A 24,613-nucleotide genomic window follows, 5' to 3' on the forward strand; every position below is an offset into this window, starting at 1 on the left:
TGTACAAGAATATAACTACTATAATACTGCCCCCTATGTACAAGAATATAACTAGTATAATACTGCCCCTATGTACAAGAATATAACTACTATAATACTGCTCCTATGTACAAGAATATAATTACTATAATACTGCCCCCTATGTACAAGAATATAAATACTATAATACTGCCTCCTATGTACAAGAATATAACTACTATAATACTGCTCCTATGTACAAGAATATAATTACTATAATACTGCCCCTGTGTACAAGAATATAACTACTATAATACTGCTCCTAACTACTATAATACTGCCCCCTATGTACAAGAATATAACTACTATAATACTGCCCCCTATGTACAAGAATATAACTACTATAATACTGCCTCCTATGTACAAGAATATAACTACTATAATACTGCTCCTATGTACAAGAATATAACTACTATAACACTGCCCCCTATGTACAAGAATATAACTACTATAATACTGCCCCCTATGTACAAGAATATAACTACTATAATACTGCCCCCTATGTACAAGAATATAACTAGTAAAATACTGCCTCCTATGTACAAGAATATAACTACTATAATACTGTCTCCTATGTACAAGAATATAACTACTATAATACTGCTATGTACAAGAATATAACTACTATAATACTGCCCCCTATGTACAAGAATATAACTACTATAATACTGCTCCTATGTACAAGAATATAACTACTATAATACTGCCCCCTATGTACAAGAATATAACTACTATAATACTGCTCCTATGTACAAGAATATAACTACTATAATATTGCCCCCTATGTACAAGAATATAACTACTATAATACTGCCTCCTATGTACAAGAATATAACTACTATAATACTGCCTCCTATGTACAAGAATATAACTACTATAATACTGCCCCCTATGTACAAGAATATAACTACTATAATACTGTCTCCTATGTACAAGAATATAACTACTATAATACTGCTATGTACAAGAATATAACTACTATAATACTGCCCCCTATGTACAAGAATATAACTACTATAATACTGCCTCCTATGTACAAGAATATAACTACTAATACTGCTCCTATGTACAAGAATATAATTACTATAATACTGCCCCTGTGTACAACAATATAACTACTATAATACTGCTCCTATGTACAAGAATATAATTACTATAATACTGCCCCCTATGTACAAGAATATAACTACTATAATACTGCCTCCTATGTACAAGAATATAACTACTATAATACTGCTCCTATGTACAAGAATATAATTACTATAATACTGCCCCTGTGTACAAGAATATAACTACTATAATACTGCTCCTATGTACAAGAATATAATTACTATAATACTGCCCCTGTGTACAAGAATATAACTACTATAATACTGCCTCCTATGTACAAGAATATAACTACTATAATACTGCTCCTATGTACAAGAATATAATTACTATAATACTGCCCCTGTGTACAAGAATATAACTACTATAATACTGCTCCTATGTACAAGAATATAACTACTATAATACTGCCCCCTATGTACAAGAATATAACTACTATAATACTGCCCCCCATGTACAAGAATATAATTACTATAATACTGCCTCCTATGTACAAGAATATAACTAGTATAATACTGCCCCTATGTACAAGAATATAACTACTATAATACTGCTCCCCATGTACAAGAATATAATTACTATAATACTGCCTCCTATGTACAAGAATATAACTAGTATAATACTGCCCCTATGTACAAGAATATAACTACTATAATACTGCTCCTATGTACAAGAATATAATTACTATAATACTGCTCCTATGTACAAGAATATAACTACTATAATACTGCCCCCTATGTACAAGAATATAACTACTATAATATTGCCCCCTATGTACAAGAATATAACTACTATAATACTGCCTCCTATGTACAAGAATATAACTACTATAATACTGCCTCCTATGTACAAGAATATAACTACTATAATACTGCCCCCTATGTACAAGAATATAACTACTATAATACTGTCTCCTATGTACAAGAATATAACTACTATAATACTGCTATGTACAAGAATATAACTACTATAATACTGCCCCCTATGTACAAGAATATAACTACTATAATACTGCCTCCTATGTACAAGAATATAACTACTATAATACTGCTCCTATGTACAAGAATATAATTACTATAATACTGCCCCTGTGTACAACAATATAACTACTATAATACTGCTCCTATGTACAAGAATATAATTACTATAATACTGCCCCCTATGTACAAGAATATAACTACTATAATACTGCCTCCTATGTACAAGAATATAACTACTATAATACTGCTCCTATGTACAAGAATATAATTACTATAATACTGCCCCCTATGTACAAGAATATAACTACTATAATACTGCCTCCTATGTACAAGAATATAACTACTATAATACTGCTCCTATGTACAAGAATATAACTACTATAATACTGCCCCTGTGTACAAGAATATAACTACTATAATACTGCTCCTATGTACAAGAATATAACTACTATAATACTGCCCCTGTGTACAAGAATATAACTACTATAATACTGCTCCTATGTACAAGAATATAATTACTATAATACTGCCCCTGTGTACAAGAATATAACTACTATAATATTGCCCCCTATGTACAAGAATATAACTACTATAATACTGCCTCCTATGTACAAGAATATAACTACTATAATACTGCCCCCTATGTACAAGAATATAACTACTATAATACTGTCTCCTATGTACAAGAATATAACTACTATAATACTGCTATGTACAAGAATATAACTACTATAATACTGCCCCCTATGTACAAGAATATAACTACTATAATACTGCCTCCTATGTACAAGAATATAACTACTATAATACTGCTCCTATGTACAAGAATATAATTACTATAATACTGCCCCTGTGTACAACAATATAACTACTATAATATTGCTCCTATGTACAAGAATATAATTACTATAATACTGCCCCCTATGTACAAGAATATAACTACTATAATACTGCCTCCTATGTACAAGAATATAACTACTATAATACTGCTCCTATGTACAAGAATATAATTACTATAATACTGCCCCGTGTACAAGAATATAACTACTATAATACTGCTCCTATGTACAAGAATATAATTACTATAATACTGCCCCTGTGTACAAGAATATAACTACTATAATACTGCCTCCTATGTACAAGAATATAACTAATATAATACTGCTCCTATGTACAAGAATATAACTACTATAATACTGCCCCCATGTACAAGAATATAACTACTATAATACTGCTCCCTATGTACAAGAATATAACTACTATAATACTGCCCCTATGTACAAGAATATAACTACTATAATACTGCTCCTATGTACAAGAATATAGCTACTATAATACTGCTCCTATGTATAAGAATATAACTACTATAATACTGCTCCTATATACAAGAATATAACTACTATAATACTACCCCTATGTACAAGAATATAACTACTATAATACTGCCCCCTATGTACAAGAATATAACTAGTATAATACTGCCCCTATGTACAAGAATATAACTACTATAATACTGCTCCTATGTACAAGAATATAATTACTATAATACTGCCCCTATGTACAAGAATATAACTACTATAATACTGCCTCCTATGTACAAGAATATAACTACTATAATACTGCTCCTATGTACAAGAATATAATTACTATAATACTGCCCCTGTGTACAAGAATATAACTACTATAATACTGCTCCTATGTACAAGAATATAACTACTATAATACTGCCCCCTATGTACAAGAATATAACTACTATAATACTGCCCCCTATGTACAAGAATATAACTACTATAATACTGCCCCCTATGTACAAGAATATAACTACTATAATACTGCCCCCTATGTACAAGAATATAACTACTATAATACTGCCTCCTATGTACAAGAATATAACTACTATAATACTGCTCCTATGTACAAGAATATAACTACTATAACACTGCCCCCTATGTACAAGAATATAACTACTATAATACTGCCCCCTATGTACAAGAATATAACTACTAAAATACTGCCCCCTATGTACAAGAATATAACTACTAAAATACTGCCTCCTATGTACAAGAATATAACTACTATAATACTGCTCCTATGTACAAGAATATAATTACTATAATACTGCCCCTGTGTACAAGAATATAACTACTATAATACTGCTCCTATGTACAAGAATATAACTACTATAATACTGCCCCCTATGTACAAGAATATAACTACTATAATACTGCCCCCTATGTACAAGAATATAACTACTATAATACTGCTCCTATGTACAAGAATATAACTACTATAACACTGCCCCCTATGTACAAGAATATAACTACTATAATACTGCCCCCTATGTACAAGAATATAACTACTATAATACTGCCTCCTATGTACAAGAATATAACTACTATAATACTGCTCCTATGTACAAGAATATAACTACTATAATACTGCCCCCTATGTACAAGAATATAATTACTATAATACTGCCCCTGTGTACAAGAATATAACTACTATAATACTGCTCCTATGTACAAGAATATAACTACTATAATACTGCCCCCCATGTACAAGAATATAACTACTATAATACTGCCCCCCATGTACAAGAATATAACTACTATAATACTGCCCCCCATGTACAAGAATATAATTACTATAATACTGCCTCCTATGTACAAGAATATAACTAGTATAATACTGCCCCTATGTACAAGAATATAACTACTATAATACTGCCCCCTATGTACAAGAATATAACTAGTATAATACTGCCCCTATGTACAAGAATATAACTACTATAATACTGCCTCCTATGTACAAGAATATAACTACTATAATACTGCCCCCTATGTACAAGAATATAACTACTATAATACTGCCTCCTATGTACAAGAATATAACTACTATAATACTGCCCCCTATGTACAAGAATATAACTACTATAATACTGCCTCCTATGTACAAGAATATAACTACTATAATACTGCCCCCTATGTACAAGAATATAACTACTATAATACTGCCTCCTATGTACAAGAATATAACTACTATAATACTGCTCCTATGTACAAGAATATAATTACTATAATACTGCCCCTGTGTACAAGAATATAACTACTATAATACTGCTCCTATGTACAAGAATATAACTACTATAATACTGCCCCCCATGTACAAGAATATAACTACTATAATACTGCCCCCCATGTACAAGAATATAATTACTATAATACTGCCTCCTATGTACAAGAATATAACTAGTATAATACTGCCCCTATGTACAAGAATATAACTACTATAATACTGCTCCTATGTACAAGAATATAACTACTATAATACTTCCCCCTATGTACAAGAATATAACTACTATAATATTGCCCCCTATGTACAAGAATATAACTACTATAATATTGCCCCCTATGTACAAGAATATAACTACTATAATACTGCCTCCTATGTACAAGAATATAACTACTATAATACTGCCTCCTATGTACAAGAATATAACTACTATAATACTGCCCCCTATGTACAAGAATATAACTACTATAATACTGCTATGTACAAGAATATAACTACTATAATACTGCTATGTACAAGAATATAACTACTATAATACTGCCCCCTATGTACAAGAATATAACTACTATAATACTGCCTCCTATGTACAAGAATATAACTACTATAATACTGCTCCTATGTACAAGAATATAATTACTATAATACTGCCCCTGTGTACAACAATATAACTACTATAATACTGCTCCTATGTACAAGAATATAATTACTAGAATACTGCCCCCTATGTACAAGAATATAACTACTATAATACTGCCTCCTATGTACAAGAATATAACTACTATAATACTGCCTCCTATGTACAAGAATATAACTACTATAATACTGCTCCTATGTACAAGAATATAATTACTATAATACTGCCCCTGTGTACAAGAATATAACTACTATAATACTGCTCCTATGTACAAGAATATAATTACTATAATACTGCCCCTGTGTACAAGAATATAACTACTATAATACTGCTCCTATGTACAAGAATATAATTACTATAATACTGCCCCTGTGTACAAGAATATAACTACTATAATATTGCCCCCTATGTACAAGAATATAACTACTATAATACTGCCTCCTATGTACAAGAATATAACTACTATAATACTGCCCCCTATGTACAAGAATATAACTACTATAATACTGTCTCCTATGTACAAGAATATAACTACTATAATACTGCTATGTACAAGAATATAACTACTATAATACTGCCCCCTATGTACAAGAATATAACTACTATAATACTGCCTCCTATGTACAAGAATATAACTACTATAATACTGCTCCTATGTACAAGAATATAACTACTATAATACTGCTCCTATGTACAAGAATATAATTACTATAATACTGCCCCTGTGTACAACAATATAACTACTATAATACTGCTCCTATGTACAAGAATATAATTACTACAATACTGCCCCCTATGTACAAGAATATAACTACTATAATACTGCCTCCTATGTACAAGAATATAACTACTATAATACTGCTCCTATGTACAAGAATATAATTACTATAATACTGCCCCTGTGTACAAGAATATAACTACTATAATACTGCTCCTATGTACAAGAATATAATTACTATAATACTGCCCCTGTGTACAAGAATATAACTACTATAATACTGCCTCCTATGTACAAGAATATAACTACTATAATACTGCCCCCTATGTACAAGAATATAACTACTATAATACTGCTCCCTATGTACAAGAATATAACTACTATAATACTGCCCCTATGTACAAGAATATAACTACTATAATACTGCTCCTATTTACAAGAATATAGCTACTATAATACTGCTCCTATGTATAAGAATATAACTACTATAATACTGCTCCTATATACAAGAATATAACTACTATAATACTACACCTATGTACAAGAATATAACTACTATAATACTGCCCCCTATGTACAAGAATATAACTAGTATAATACTGCCCCTATGTACAAGAATATAACTACTATAATACTGCTCCTATGTACAAGAATATAATTACTATAATACTGCCCCCTATGTACAAGAATATAACTACTATAATACTGCCTCCTATGTACAAGAATATAACTACTATAATACTGCTCCTATGTACAAGAATATAATTACTATAATACTGCCCCTGTGTACAAGAATATAACTACTATAATACTGCTCCTATGTACAAGAATATAACTACTATAATACTGCCCCCTATGTACAAGAATATAACTACTATAATACTGCCCCCTATGTACAAGAATATAACTACTATAATACTGCCCCCTATGTACAAGAATATAACTACTATAATACTGCCCCCTATGTACAAGAATATAACTACTATAATACTGCTCCTATGTACAAGAATATAACTACTATAACACTGCCCCCTATGTACAAGAATATAACTACTATAATACTGCCCCCTATGTACAAGAATATAACTACTAAAATACTGCCCCCTATGTACAAGAATATAACTACTAAAATACTGCCTCCTATGTACAAGAATATAACTACTATAATACTGCTCCTATGTACAAGAATATAATTACTATAATACTGCCCCTGTGTACAAGAATATAACTACTATAATACTGCTCCTATGTACAAGAATATAACTACTATAATACTGCCCCCTATGTACAAGAATATAACTACTATAATACTGCCCCCTATGTACAAGAATATAACTACTATAATACTGCTCCTATGTACAAGAATATAACTACTATAACACTGCCCCCTATGTACAAGAATATAACTACTATAATACTGCCCCCTATGTACAAGAATATAACTACTATAATACTGCCCCCTATGTACAAGAATATAACTACTATAATACTGCTCCTATGTACAAGAATATAACTACTATAATACTGCCCCCCATGTACAAGAATATAATTACTATAATACTGCCCCTGTGTACAAGAATATAACTACTATAATACTGCTCCTATGTACAAGAATATAACTACTATAATACTGCCCCCCATGTACAAGAATATAACTACTATAATACTGCCCCCCATGTACAAGAATATAACTACTATAATACTGCCCCCCATGTACAAGAATATAATTACTATAATACTGCCTCCTATGTACAAGAATATAACTAGTATAATACTGCCCCTATGTACAAGAATATAACTACTATAATACTGCCCCCTATGTACAAGAATATAACTAGTATAATACTGCCCCCTATGTACAAGAATATAACTAGTATAATACTGCCCCTATGTACAAGAATATAACTACTATAATACTGCCTCCTATGTACAAGAATATAACTACTATAATACTGCCCCCTATGTACAAGAATATAACTACTATAATACTGCCCCCTATGTACAAGAATATAACTACTATAATACTGCCTCCTATGTACAAGAATATAACTACTATAATACTGCCCCCTATGTACAAGAATATAACTACTATAATACTGCCTCCTATGTACAAGAATATAACTACTATAATACTGCCCCCTATGTACAAGAATATAACTACTATAATACTGCCTCCTATGTACAAGAATATAACTACTATAATACTGCTCCTATGTACAAGAATATAATTACTATAATACTGCCCCTGTGTACAAGAATATAACTACTATAATACTGCTCCTATGTACAAGAATATAACTACTATAATACTGCCCCCCATGTACAAGAATATAACTACTATAATACTGCCCCCCATGTACAAGAATATAATTACTATAATACTGCCTCCTATGTACAAGAATATAACTAGTATAATACTGCCCCTATGTACAAGAATATAACTACTATAATACTGCTCCTATGTACAAGAATATAACTACTATAATACTGCCCCCTATGTACAAGAATATAACTACTATAATATTGCCCCCTATGTACAAGAATATAACTACTATAATATTGCCCCCTATGTACAAGAATATAACTACTATAATACTGCCTCCTATGTACAAGAATATAACTACTATAATACTGCCTCCTATGTACAAGAATATAACTACTATAATACTGCCCCCTATGTACAAGAATATAACTACTATAATACTGCTATGTACAAGAATATAACTACTATAATACTGCCCCCTATGTACAAGAATATAACTACTATAATACTGCCTCCTATGTACAAGAATATAACTACTATAATACTGCTCCTATGTACAAGAATATAATTACTATAATACTGCCCCTGTGTACAACAATATAACTACTATAATACTGCTCCTATGTACAAGAATATAATTACTAGAATACTGCCCCCTATGTACAAGAATATAACTACTATAATACTGCCTCCTATGTACAAGAATATAACTACTATAATACTGCCTCCTATGTACAAGAATATAACTACTATAATACTGCTCCTATGTACAAGAATATAATTACTATAATACTGCCCCTGTGTACAAGAATATAACTACTATAATACTGCTCCTATGTACAAGAATATAATTACTATAATACTGCCCCTGTGTACAAGAATATAACTACTATAATACTGCTCCTATGTACAAGAATATAATTACTATAATACTGCCCCTGTGTACAAGAATATAACTACTATAATATTGCCCCCTATGTACAAGAATATAACTACTATAATACTGCCTCCTATGTACAAGAATATAACTACTATAATACTGCCCCCTATGTACAAGAATATAACTACTATAATACTGTCTCCTATGTACAAGAATATAACTACTATAATACTGCTATGTACAAGAATATAACTACTATAATACTGCCCCCTATGTACAAGAATATAACTACTATAATACTGCCTCCTATGTACAAGAATATAACTACTATAATACTGCTCCTATGTACAAGAATTTAACTACTATAATACTGCTCCTATGTACAAGAATATAATTACTATAATACTGCCCCTGTGTACAACAATATAACTACTATAATACTGCTCCTATGTACAAGAATATAATTACTACAATACTGCCCCCTATGTACAAGAATATAACTACTATAATACTGCCTCCTATGTACAAGAATATAACTACTATAATACTGCTCCTATGTACAAGAATATAATTACTATAATACTGCCCCTGTGTACAAGAATATAACTACTATAATACTGCTCCTATGTACAAGAATATAATTACTATAATACTGCCCCTGTGTACAAGAATATAACTACTATAATACTGCCTCCTATGTTCAAGAATATAACTACTATAATACTGCCCCCTATGTACAAGAATATAACTACTATAATACTGCTCCCTATGTACAAGAATATAACTACTATAATACTGCCCCTATGTACAAGAATATAACTACTATAATACTGCTCCTATTTACAAGAATATAGCTACTATAATACTGCTCCTATGTATAAGAATATAACTACTATAATACTGCTCCTATATACAAGAATATAACTACTATAATACTACCCCTATGTACAAGAATATAACTACTATAATACTGCCCCCTATGTACAAGAATATAACTAGTATAATACTGCCCCTATGTACAAGAATATAACTACTATAATACTGCTCCTATGTACAAGAATATAATTACTATAATACTGCCCCCTATGTACAAGAATATAAATACTATAATACTGCCTCCTATGTACAAGAATATAACTACTATAATACTGCTCCTATGTACAAGAATATAATTACTATAATACTGCCCCTGTGTATAAGAATATAACTACTATAATACTGCTCCTAACTACTATAATACTGCCCCCTATGTACAAGAATATAACTACTATAATACTGCCCCCTATGTACAAGAATATAACTACTATAATACTGCCTCCTATGTACAAGAATATAACTACTATAATACTGCTCCTATGTACAAGAATATAACTACTATAACACTGCCCCCTATGTACAAGAATATAACTACTATAATACTGCCCCCTATGTACAAGAATATAACTACTATAATACTGCCCCCTATGTACAAGAATATAACTAGTAAAATACTGCCTCCTATGTACAAGAATATAACTACTATAATACTGCCTCCTATGTACAAGAATATAACTACTATAATACTGCCCCCTATGTACAAGAATATAACTACTATAATACTGCTCCTATGTACAAGAATATAACTACTATAATATTGCCCCCTATGTACAAGAATATAACTACTATAATACTGCCTCCTATGTACAAGAATATAACTACTATAATACTGCCTCCTATGTACAAGAATATAACTACTATAATACTGCCCCCTATGTACAAGAATATAACTACTATAATACTGTCTCCTATGTACAAGAATATAACTACTATAATACTGCTATGTACAAGAATATAACTACTATAATACTGCCCCCTATGTACAAGAATATAACTACTATAATACTGCCTCCTATGTACAAGAATATAACTACTAATACTGCTCCTATGTACAAGAATATAATTACTATAATACTGCCCCTGTGTACAACAATATAACTACTATAATACTGCTCCTATGTACAAGAATATAATTACTATAATACTGCCCCCTATGTACAAGAATATAACTACTATAATACTGCCTCCTATGTACAAGAATATAACTACTATAATACTGCTCCTATGTACAAGAATATAATTACTATAATACTGCCCCTGTGTACAAGAATATAACTACTATAATACTGCTCCTATGTACAAGAATATAATTACTATAATACTGCCCCTGTGTACAAGAATATAACTACTATAATACTGCCTCCTATGTACAAGAATATAACTACTATAATACTGCTCCTATGTACAAGAATATAATTACTATAATACTGCCCCTGTGTACAAGAATATAACTACTATAATACTGCTCCTATGTACAAGAATATAACTACTATAATACTGCCCCCTATGTACAAGAATATAACTACTATAATACTGCCCCCCATGTACAAGAATATAACTAGTATAATACTGCCCCTATGTACAAGAATATAACTACTATAATACTGCTCCCCATGTACAAGAATATAATTACTATAATACTGCCTCCTATGTACAAGAATATAACTAGTATAATACTGCCCCTATGTACAAGAATATAACTACTATAATACTGCTCCTATGTACAAGAATATAATTACTATAATACTGCTCCTATGTACAAGAATATAACTAGTATAATACTGCCCCCTATGTACAAGAATATAACTACTATAATATTGCCCCCTATGTACAAGAATATAACTACTATAATACTGCCTCCTATGTACAAGAATATAACTACTATAATACTGCCCCCTATGTACAAGAATATAACTACTATAATACTGTCTCCTATGTACAAGAATATAACTACTATAATACTGCTATGTACAAGAATATAATTACTATAATACTGCCCCCTATGTACAAGAATATAACTACTATAATACTGCCTCCTATGTACAAGAATATAACTACTATAATACTGCTCCTATGTACAAGAATATAATTACTATAATACTGCCCCCTATGTACAAGAATATAACTACTATAATACTGCCTCCTATGTACAAGAATATAACTACTATAATACTGCTCCTATGTACAAGAATATAATTACTATAATACTGCCCCTGTGTACAAGAATATAACTACTATAATACTGCCCCTATGTACAAGAATATAACTACTATAATACTGCCCCTGTGTACAAGAATATAACTACTATAATACTGCTCCTATGTACAAGAATATAATTACTATAATACTGCCCCTGTGTACAAGAATATAACTACTATAATATTGCCCCCTATGTACAAGAATATAACTACTATAATACTGCCTCCTATGTACAAGAATATAACTACTATAATACTGCCCCCTATGTACAAGAATATAACTACTATAATACTGTCTCCTATGTACAAGAATATAACTACTATAATACTGTCTCCTATGTACAAGAATATAACTACTATAATACTGCTATGTACAAGAATATAACTACTATAATACTGCCCCCTATGTACAAGAATATAACTACTATAATACTGCCTCCTATGTACAAGAATATAACTACTATAATACTGCTCCTATGTACAAGAATATAATTACTATAATACTGCCCCTGTGTACAAGAATATAACTACTATAATACTGCTCCTATGTACAAGAATATAATTACTATAATACTGCCCCCTATGTACAAGAATATAACTACTATAATACTGCCTCCTATGTACAAGAATATAACTACTATAATACTGCTCCTATGTACAAGAATATAATTACTATAATACTGCCCCGTGTACAAGAATATAACTACTATAATACTGCTCCTATGTACAAGAATATAATTACTATAATACTGCCCCTGTGTACAAGAATATAACTACTATAATACTGCTCCTATGTACAAGAATATAATTACTATAATACTGCCCCTGTGTACAAGAATATAACTACTATAATACTGCCTCCTATGTACAAGAATATAACTAATATAATACTGCTCCTATGTACAAGAATATAACTAATATAATACTGCTCCTATGTACAAGAATATAACTACTATAATACTGCCCCCTATGTACAAGAATATAACTACTATAATACTGCTCCCTATGTACAAGAATATAACTACTATAATACTGCCCCTATGTACAAGAATATAACTACTATAATACTGCTCCTATGTACAAGAATATAGCTACTATAATACTGCTCCTATGTATAAGAATATAACTACTATAATACTGCTCCTATATACAAGAATATAACTACTATAATACTACCCCTATGTACAAGAATATAACTACTATAATACTGCCCCCTATGTACAAGAATATAACTAGTATAATACTGCCCCTATGTACAAGAATATAACTACTATAATACTGCTCCTATGTACAAGAATATAATTACTATAATACTGCCCCCTATGTACAAGAATATAACTACTATAATACTGCCTCCTATGTACAAGAATATAACTACTATAATACTGCTCCTATGTACAAGAATATAATTACTATAATACTGCCCCTGTGTACAAGAATATAACTACTATAATACTGCTCCTATGTACAAGAATATAACTACTATAATACTGCCCCCTATGTACAAGAATATAACTACTATAATACTGCCCCCTATGTACAAGAATATAACTACTATAATACTGCCCCCTATGTACAAGAATATAACTACTATAATACTGCCTCCTATGTACAAGAATATAACTACTATAATACTGCTCCTATGTACAAGAATATAACTACTATAACACTGCCCCCTATGTACAAGAATATAACTACTATAATACTGCCCCCTATGTACAAGAATATAACTACTAAAATACTGCCCCCTATGTACAAGAATATAACTACTAAAATACTGCCTCCTATGTACAAGAATATAACTACTATAATACTGCTCCTATGTACAAGAATATAATTACTATAATACTGCCCCTGTGTACAAGAATATAACTACTATAATACTGCTCCTATGTACAAGAATATAACTACTATAATACTGCCCCCCATGTACAAGAATATAACTACTATAATACTGCCCCCCATGTACAAGAATATAATTACTATAATACTGCCTCCTATGTACAAGAATATAACTAGTATAATACTGCCCCTATGTACAAGAATATAACTACTATAATACTGCCTCCTATGTACAAGAATATAACTACTATAATACTGCCCCCTATGTACAAGAATATAACTAGTATAATACTGCCCCTATGTACAAGAATATAACTACTATAATATTGCCCCCTATGTACAAGAATATAACTACTATAATACTGCCTCCTATGTACAAGAATATAACTACTATAATACTGCCCCCTATGTACAAGAATATAACTACTATAATACTGCCCCCTATGTACAAGAATATAACTACTATAATATTGCCCCCTATGTACAAGAATATAACTACTATAATACTGCCTCCTATGTACAAGAATATAACTACTATAATACTGCCCCCTATGTACAAGAATATAACTACTATAATACTGCCTCCTATGTACAAGAATATAACTACTATAATACTGCTCCTATGTACAAGAATATAATTACTATAATACTGCCCCTGTGTACAACAATATAACTACTATAATACTGCTCCTATGTACAAGAATATAATTACTATAATACTGCCCCCTATGTACAAGAATATAACTACTATAATACTGCCTCCTATGTACAAGAATATAACTACTATAATACTGCTCCTATGTACAAGAATATAATTACTATAATACTGCCCCTGTGTACAAGAATATAACTACTATAATACTGCTCCTATGTACAAGAATATAATTACTATAATACTGCCCCTGTGTACAAGAATATAACTACTATAATACTGCCTCCTATGTACAAGAATATAACTACTATAATACTGCTCCTATGTACAAGAATATAACTACTATAATACTGCCCCCTATGTACAAGAATATAACTACTATAATACTGCTCCCTATGTACAAGAATATAACTACTATAATACTGCCCCTATGTACAAGAATTTAACTACTATAATACTGCTCCTATGTACAAGAATATAGCTACTATAATACTGCTCCTATATACAAGAATATAACTACTATAATACTACCCCTATGTACAAGAATATAACTACTATAATACTGCCCCCTATGTACAAGAATATAACTAGTATAATACTGCCCCTATGTACAAGAATATAACTAATATAATACTGCCCCCTATGTACAAGAATATAACTACTATAATACTGTCTCCTATGTACAAGAATATAACTACTATAATACTGCTATGTACAAGAATATAACTACTATAATACTGCCTCCTATGTACAAGAATATAACTACTATAATACTGCTCCTATGTACAAGAATATAATTACTATAATACTGCCCCCTATGTACAAGAATATAACTACTATAATACTGCCTCCTATGTACAAGAATATAACTACTATAATACTGCTCCTATGTACAAGAATATAATTACTATAATACTGCCCCTGTGTACAAGAATATAACTACTATAATACTGCTCCTATGTACAAGAATATAATTACTATAATACTGCCCCCTATGTACAAGAATATAACTACTATAATACTGCCTCCTATGTACAAGAATATAACTACTATAATACTGCTCCTATGTACAAGAATATAATTACTATAATACTGCCCCTGTGTACAAGAATATAATTACTATAATACTGCCCCTGTGTACAAGAATATAACTACTATAATACTGCTCCTATGTACAAGAATATAATTACTATAATACTGCCCCAGTGTACAAGAATATAACTACTATAATACTGCTCCCTATGTACAAGAATATAACTACTATAATACTGCCCCTATGTACAAGAATATAACTACTATAATACTGCTCCTATGTACAAGAATATAGCTACTATAATACTGCTCCTATGTATAAGAATATAACTACTATAATACTGCTCCTATATACAAGAATATAACTACTATAATACTGCCCCCTATGTACAAGAATATAACTACTATAATACTGCCCCCTATGTACAAGAATATAACTAGTATAATACTGCCCCTATGTACAAGAATATAACTAATATAATACTGCCCCTGTGTACAAGAATATAACTCCTCCTATACTGCCCCCTATGTACAAGAATATAACTACTATAATACTGTCCCTATGTACAAGAATATAACTACTACAATACTGCCCCCTATGTACAAGAATATAACTACTATAATACTGCCCCCTATGTACAAGAATATAACTAGTATAATACTGCCCCTATGTACAAGAATATAACTAATATAATACTGCCCCTGTGTACAAGAATATAACTCCTCCTATACTGCCCCCTATGTACAAGAATATAACTACTATAATACTGTCCCTATGTACTAGAATATAACTACTACAATACTGCCACTATGTACAAGAATATAACTATTATAATACTGCCCCTGTGTACAAGAATATAACTAATATAATACTGTCCCTATGTACAAGAATATAACTACTATAATACTGCCACTATGTACAAGAATATAACTACTATAATACTGCTCCTATGTACAAGGATATAACTACTATAATACTGCCCCCTATGTACAAGAATATAACTACTATAATACTGCCCCCTATATATAAGAATATAACTACTATAATACTGCCCCCTATGTACAAGAATATAACTACTATAATACTGCCCCCTATGTCCAAGAATATAACTACTATAATACTGCCCCCTATGTACAAGAATATAACTACTATAATACTGCTCCTATGTACAAGAATATAACTATTATAATACTGCCCCTGTGTACAAGAATATAACTAATATAATACTGTCCCTATGTACAAGAATATAACTACTATAATACTGCCACTATGTACAAGAATATAACTACTATAATACTGCTCCTATGTACAAGGATATAACTACTATAATACTGCCCCCTATGTACAAGAATATAACTACTATAATACTGCCCCCTATATATAAGAATATAACTACTATAATACTGCCCCCTATGTACAAGAATATAACTACTATAATACTGCCCCCTATGTCCAAGAATATAACTACTATAATACTGCCCCCTATGTACAAGAATATAACTACTATAATACTGCTCCTATGTACAAGAATATAACTATTATAATACTGCCCCTGTGTACAAGAATATAACTAATATAATACTGTCCCTATGTACAAGAATATAACTACTATAATACTGCCACTATGTACAAGAATATAACTCCTCCTATATTGCCCCTCACCAGTGATGCGTGTACAGTGGTGTAATCTAGGGTAGTAGTGATTATACACACCACATGGCAGTATATTGTGCTCCGTACTCAGGGTCCTCGGACCTCCTGCAGATATCACTAGTCACGGATGTCTCGCTGGCTGACAGGTGGCAGCAGTCAGAGTGTCAGCTCTGTGGCCCAGACATGTGGATGCACAGCCTGATATCTGCAGGGTGCGGGTTACAATACACAGCAGAGCTGGCAGTGACCGCCTGTTGCCCCCCATGCCTGACCTGTTCCTGGTGGCCCCGTTGTCATGGGTCCCCTGCGCCGGCGGTGGGTGCTGCCTCCGGTGTAGGATGGATCCGTTTTCCCGGTTGCTTATTTCACCACATTCCTTGGCCGGACTCCTGGCGCCTCGCCAGCCCCGCAGACTCTCCCTCCGCCCCACCATTGGTCAGACGCCTGTAGTCAGGAGATCCGGGCTGTAAGACAGTCCTTTGTGTTACCCTGCAGAGGGCCCCGCGCTGTGCCCCCTACAGACCCTCCATTGTGAGCCGCAGCGCCCGGGACACAAGATCCAACATACGGTGACACCGAGGGGACAGCACGAGTCAACCTGACTGCAGAACATCGCTCCTCCACCTCCTGACAGAAACAGTGATATATCCTGCAGATTATTACACCACTGACCTCTCTGCAGAACATCGATCCTCCACCCCCTGACAGATACAGTGATATATATATTCCGCAGAGTATTACACCACTGACCTCTCTGCAGAACATCGCTCCGCCACCTCCTGACAGAAACAGTGATATATCCTGCAGAACATCGCTCCTCCACCTCCTGACAGATACATAGTGATATAGTCTGCAGATTATTACACCACTGACCTCTCTGCAGAACATTGCTCCTCTACCCCCTGACAGATACATAGTGATATATCCTGCAATTTATTACACCACTGACCTCTACAGATCCGCAGCACATCGCTACTCTACCCCAACACACAGTGATATATCCTGCAGTTTATTACACCAACCTCTCTGTAGAACATCGCTCCTCCACCTCCTGAAAGACAGTGATATATTCTGCAGATTATAGCACTACTGACCTCTCTGCAGAGCACTGCTCCTCCACCCCAACAGATAAGTAGTGATATATCCTGCAGATTATTACACCTCTGCTGCTTCTCCTGGCAGTGTGGTGGTACTTATTTTAATAATGGCTCAGGCTGCTGCTCCATTTATCCTCCATACTTTACCCTGCAACCAGGCGGTTGCATATAAGCACAAACACAGCAATGTCCGTATAGAGAGAGGTGATTATATACTAAACCATCAGTGGACTTCCCCTTTAAATACGGGGTTCCCCTTCATCAGGTTTCAGGGAGACTTTTGGAGAAACTTTGTCCACCGCAGTAACCAGAGGAGACGGGCGGCCCCGGGCTCTGATCCAATGTCATTCACGCCCTGGAAATAATGCAGCTTTATCCTCAGCGGATCTACACCCGCCATTAACCTCCGCACCGCTGCAGCCCACATGCCGGCAGAAGAGGGGTTAACCGCCCCTATAACCCCCGCCCGTCACAGCCTTCTTCTCTGCAGCAGTAGGGCTCATTAGCATTCAGTGTTCCTGCCCTGCAGAGCATCGCCAAGGAGAGTGCCAGAGCCACAACCCGGCCCATGTCACCAGCGCCCCCCAAATATGTGAGGGGTCCTGCTGCCCCCCGTATTCCTACCGCTTACAGAGCAGCCCCGTCCTGCCACAGCCCCCCCAGCTCCTAGGAGACTCGTCCTCGTCAGCGACAAAAGAGCGAAACCATGAAATCTGACAACCCAGATCAGCTCTCCTACTCCAGTCACATCCAAAGGAGCATCAAAGCTTTTACCTCCAGTCACATTCAAAGCTGCATTAAGACTTTTACCTCTAGTCGCATCAAAGGTTTTACTCCAGTCACAATCAAAGACTTTACCACCAGTCACATCCACAGCTGTATCAAAACTTTTACTCCAGTCACTTCCAAAGCCGCATCAAGGCTTTTACCTCATTACTTCCAAAGCTGCATCAAAGCTTTTATCTCCAGTTACATCTAAAGCAGCAGCTAAGCTTTCACCTCCAAAAATGAAAACAGAACTGTGAACTTTAGATGTGACTGGAATACAAATATTGTCCTTTACACTTCTGTAATGCTTTTCTACATCTCGAGGTCACCGCTAGCCCCCTTGGGTGACGTTGATGAGGTCACCGCTAGCCCCCTTGGGTAACGTTGATGAGGACACCGCTAACCCCCTGCCTTGGTGAGGCCACCACATCCTGATGATTTCATTGGCTGCTCTATCATGGTGGAGATTGGAGGAACCAATTGGATGACCAGGAAGTGGTGACATCATGGGGCGTGTCAGAGAATCCTGCCTATAAAATCCAGCAAAGAAAAAATCAAAATCAAACAACTTTATTTCACACCCTATCAGCGCACAACGGACACAGGAAGCCGCAGGCGCCAAGTCAATAAAATTATAAAGTTTTATTTGACATTCTCCAAAAGTCAAGAACATAAAGAAAGAAAACAAGGGATGATGGGAAAAGGGGGAGGGGATAAAGAGGGAGGAGACAAGAGTGAGGGGGAGGGGAATGGTAAGACGTCCAGTCACCACACTACACAAGAGAGAAGTTTTGTCATGGCCCCTTCAAGCCAGAGGGTCCGAAAGATGGCGGCTGTGAAAAGAGGTCAGAGAAGGTCACAGCAGGAGATGAAAACATAGCTTCTCCGAAAGCCAATGGTGGGAAAGCTCCGCCCCCTTACCGCGGCCACACCCACCACATAGCGCCACAGACTCTGAATAGGAATTTCTGTTTTTTCTTGACGTTGCGTCTCGCCGGTTTCTGATCCTTTTGCAGTTTTAGTTTTACTTCGTTTTTCGAATCGACGCCGTTTTTGTGGTTTTTTTTTTTAAGCTGCGGCGAAGAGGGAGCGAAGGTTTTATGTTCTTACATCACAAGCGCCGAGACCCTCAGCCCATCTCCTTCCACTGCTTGTAGAAGTCTACAACGTTCTTCATCTCAATGCTGGAGCCAGACACGGCCTGTAAGGCAGACTGACAGGAGAAGAGAAGAACATAACACAGGATAACTAGTGTATGTACACAGTGACTGCACCAGCAGAATAGTGAGTGCAGCTCTGGAGTATAATACAGGATGTAACTCAGTGTCAGTACAGGGTCAGTAATGTAATGTATGTACACAGTGACTGCACCAGCAGAATAGTGAGTGCAGCTCTGGAGTATAATACAGGATGTAACTCAGGATCAGTACAGGATCAGTAATGTAATGTATGTACACAGTGACTGCACCAGCAGAATAGTGAGTGCAGCTCTGGAGTATAATACAGGATGTAACTCAGGATCAGTACAGGATCAGTAATGTAATGTATGTACACAGTGACTGCACCAGCAGAATAGTGAGTGCAGCTCTGGGGTATAATACAGGATGTAACTCAGGATCAGTAATGTAATGTACACAGTGACTGCACCAACAGAATAGTGAGTGCAGCTCTGGAGTATAATACAGAATGTAACTCAGGATCAGTAATGTAATGTATGTACACAGTGACTGCACCAACAGAATAGTGAGTGCAGCTCTGGGGTATAACACAGGATGTAACTCAGGATCAGTAATGTAATGTATGTACACAGTGACTGCACCAACAGAATAGTGAGTGCAGCTCTGGGGTATAATACAGGATGTAAATCAGGATCAGTAATGTAATGTATGTACACAGTGACTGCACCAACAGAATAGTGAGTGCAGCTCTGGAGTATAATACAGGATGTAACTCAGGATCAGTAATGTAATGTATGTACACAGTGACTGCACCAGCAGAATAGTGAGTGCAGCTCTGGGGTATAATACAGGATGTAACTCAGGATCAGTAATGTATGTACACAGTGACTGCACCAGCAGAATAGTGAGTGCAGCTCTGGGGTATAATACAGGATGTAACTCAGGATCAGTAATGCAATGTATGTACACAGTGACTGCACCAGCAGAATAGTGAGTGCAGCTCTGGGGTATAATACAGGATGTAACTCAGGATCAGTAATGTATGTACACAGTGACTGCACCAGCAGAATAGTGAGTGCAGCTCTGGAGTATAATACAGGATGTAACTCAGGATCAGTAATGTAATGTACACAGTGACTGCACCAGCAGAATAGTGAGTGCAGCTCTGGAGTATAATACAGGATGTAACTCAGGATCAGTAATGTATGTACACAGTGACTGCACCAGCAGAATAGTGAGTGCAGCTCTGGAGTATAATACAGGATGTAACTCAGGATCAGTAATGCAATGTATGTACACAGTGACTGCACCAGCAGAATAGTGAGCGCAGCTCTGGAGTATAATATAGGATGTAACTCAGGATCAGTACAGGATCAGTAATGTAATGTATATACACAGTGACTGCACCAGCAGAATAGTGAGTGCAGCTCTGGAGTATAATACAGGATGTAACTCAGGATCAGTAATGTATGTACACAGTGACTGCACCAGCAGAATAGTGAGTGCAGCTCTGGAGTATAATATAGGATGTAACTCAGGATCAGTACAGGATCAGTAATGTAATGTATGTACACAGTGACTGCACCAGCAGAATAGTGAGTGTAGCTCTGGAGTATAATACAGGATGTAACTCAGGATCAGTAATGTATGTACACAGTGACTGCACCAGCAGAATAGTGAGTGCAGCTCTGGAGTATAATACAGGATGTAACTCAGGATCAGTAATGTATGTACACAGTGACTGCACCAGCAGAATAGTGAGTGCAGCTCTGGAGTATAATACAGGATGTAACTCAGGATCAGTAATGCAATGTATGTACACAGTGACTGCACCAGCAGAATAGTGAGCGCAGCTCTGGAGTATAATATAGGATGTAACTCAGGATCAGTAATGTAATGTATATACACAGTGACTGCACCAGCAGAATAGTGAGTGCAGCTCTGGAGTATAATACAGGATGTAACTCAGGATCAGTAATGTATGTACACAGTGACTGCACCAGCAGAATAGTGAGTGCAGCTCTGGAGTATAATACAGGATGTAACTCAGGATCAGTAATGTATGTACACAGTGACTGCACCAGCAGAATAGTGAGTGCAGCTCTGGAGTATAATACAGGATGTAACTCAGGATCAGTAATGCAATGTATGTACACAGTGACTGCACCAGCAGAATAGTGAGTGCAGCTCTGGAGTATAATATAGGATGTAACTCAGGATCAGTACAGGATCAGTAATGTAATGTATATACACAGTGACTGCACCAGCAGAATAGTGAGTGCAGCTCTGGAGTATAATACAGGATGTAACTCAGGATCAGTAATGTATGTACACAGTGACTGCACCAGCAGAATAGTGAGTGCAGCTCTGGAGTATAATACAGGATGTAACTCAGGATCAGTACAGGATCAGCAATGTAATGTATGTACACAGTGACTGCACCAGCAGAATAGTGAGTGCAGCTCTGGAGTATAATACAGGATGTAACTCAGGATCAGTAATGCAATGTATGTACACAGTGACTGCACCAGCAGAATAGTGAGTGCAGCTCTGGAGTATAATACAGGATGTAACTCAGGATCAGTAATGTAATGTATGTACACAGTGACTGCACCAACAGAATAGTGAGTGCAGCTCTGGGGTATAATACAGGATGTAACTCAGGATCAGTAATGTAATGTATGTACATAGTGACTGCACCAGCAGAATAGTGAGCGCAGCTCTGGAGTATAATACAGGATGTAACTGAGGATCAGTAATATAATGTATGTACACAGTGACTACACCAGCAGAATAGTGAGTGCCGCTCTGGAGTATAATACAGGATGTAACTCAGGATCAGTACAGGATCAGTAATGTATGTACACAGTGACTGCATCAGCAGAATAGTGAGTGCAGCTCTGGGGTATAATACAGGATGTAACTCAGGATCAGTACAGGATCAGTAATGTAATGTATGTACACAGTGACTGCACCAGCAGAATAGTGAGTGCAGCTCTGGAGTATAATACAGGATGTAACTCAGGATCAGTAATGTAATGTATGTACACAGTGACTGCACCAGCAGAATAGTGAGTGCAGCCCTGGAGTATAATACAGGATGTAACTCAGGATCAGTACAGGATCAGTAATGTAATGTATGTACACAGTGACTGCACCAGCAGAATAGTGAGCGCAGCTCTGGAGTATAATATAGGATGTAACTCAGGATCAGTACAGGATCAGTAATGTAATGTATATACACAGTGACTGCACCAGCAGAATAGTGAGTGCAGCTCTGGAGTATAATACAGGATGTAACTCAGGATCAGTAATGCAATGTATGTACACAGTGACTGCACCAGCAGAATAGTGAGTGCAGCTCTGGAGTATAATACAGGATGTAACTCAGGATCAGTAATGTAATGTATGTACACAGTGACTGCACCAACAGAATAGTGAGTGCAGCTCTGGGGTATAATACAGGATGTAAATCAGGATCAGTAATGTAATGTATGTACACAGTGACTGCACCAACAGAATAGTGAGTGCAGCTCTGGAGTATAATACAGGATGTAACTCAGGATCAGTAATGTAATGTATGTACACAGTGACTGCACCAGCAGAATAGTGAGTGCAGCTCTGGGGTATAATACAGGATGTAA

At 34.9% G+C, this 24,613-nt stretch overlaps 2 protein-coding genes across 3 annotated transcripts in view; both read right to left on the bottom strand.

The window, feature by feature from the left end:
* The window catches only part of PAQR6 (progestin and adipoQ receptor family member 6), a 74,198-nt gene extending 55,845 nt beyond the window's left edge, over positions 1 to 18,353 (bottom strand). Inside the window, exon 1 of one of the 2 annotated variants that reach the window (XM_073639284.1) lies at positions 18,199 to 18,353. The gene's annotated coding sequence lies outside the window, so the exon portion shown is untranslated. Of the gene's footprint in view, positions 1 to 18,196 lie in introns of both variants that reach the window. The other variant, XM_073639285.1, reaches the window with a different exon arrangement.
* A 1,992-nt stretch (positions 18,354 to 20,345) lies between these two features.
* Positions 20,346 to 24,613, bottom strand: part of SMG5 (SMG5 nonsense mediated mRNA decay factor) — a 31,157-nt gene continuing 26,889 nt past the window's right edge. Inside the window, exon 22 of the mRNA XM_073639286.1 lies at positions 20,346 to 21,004. Coding sequence (XP_073495387.1) covers positions 20,921 to 21,004 — 84 coding nt within the window. The 3' untranslated portion in view covers positions 20,346 to 20,920. The remainder of the gene's footprint in view (positions 21,005 to 24,613) is intronic.

The sequence above is a fragment of the Phyllobates terribilis genome, unplaced genomic scaffold (genome assembly GCF_046119375.1).
Source record: "Phyllobates terribilis strain yellow unplaced genomic scaffold, ASM4611937v1 Scaffold_7__3_contigs__length_470593459, whole genome shotgun sequence".
Lineage (NCBI taxonomy): Eukaryota > Metazoa > Chordata > Amphibia > Anura > Dendrobatidae > Phyllobates > Phyllobates terribilis.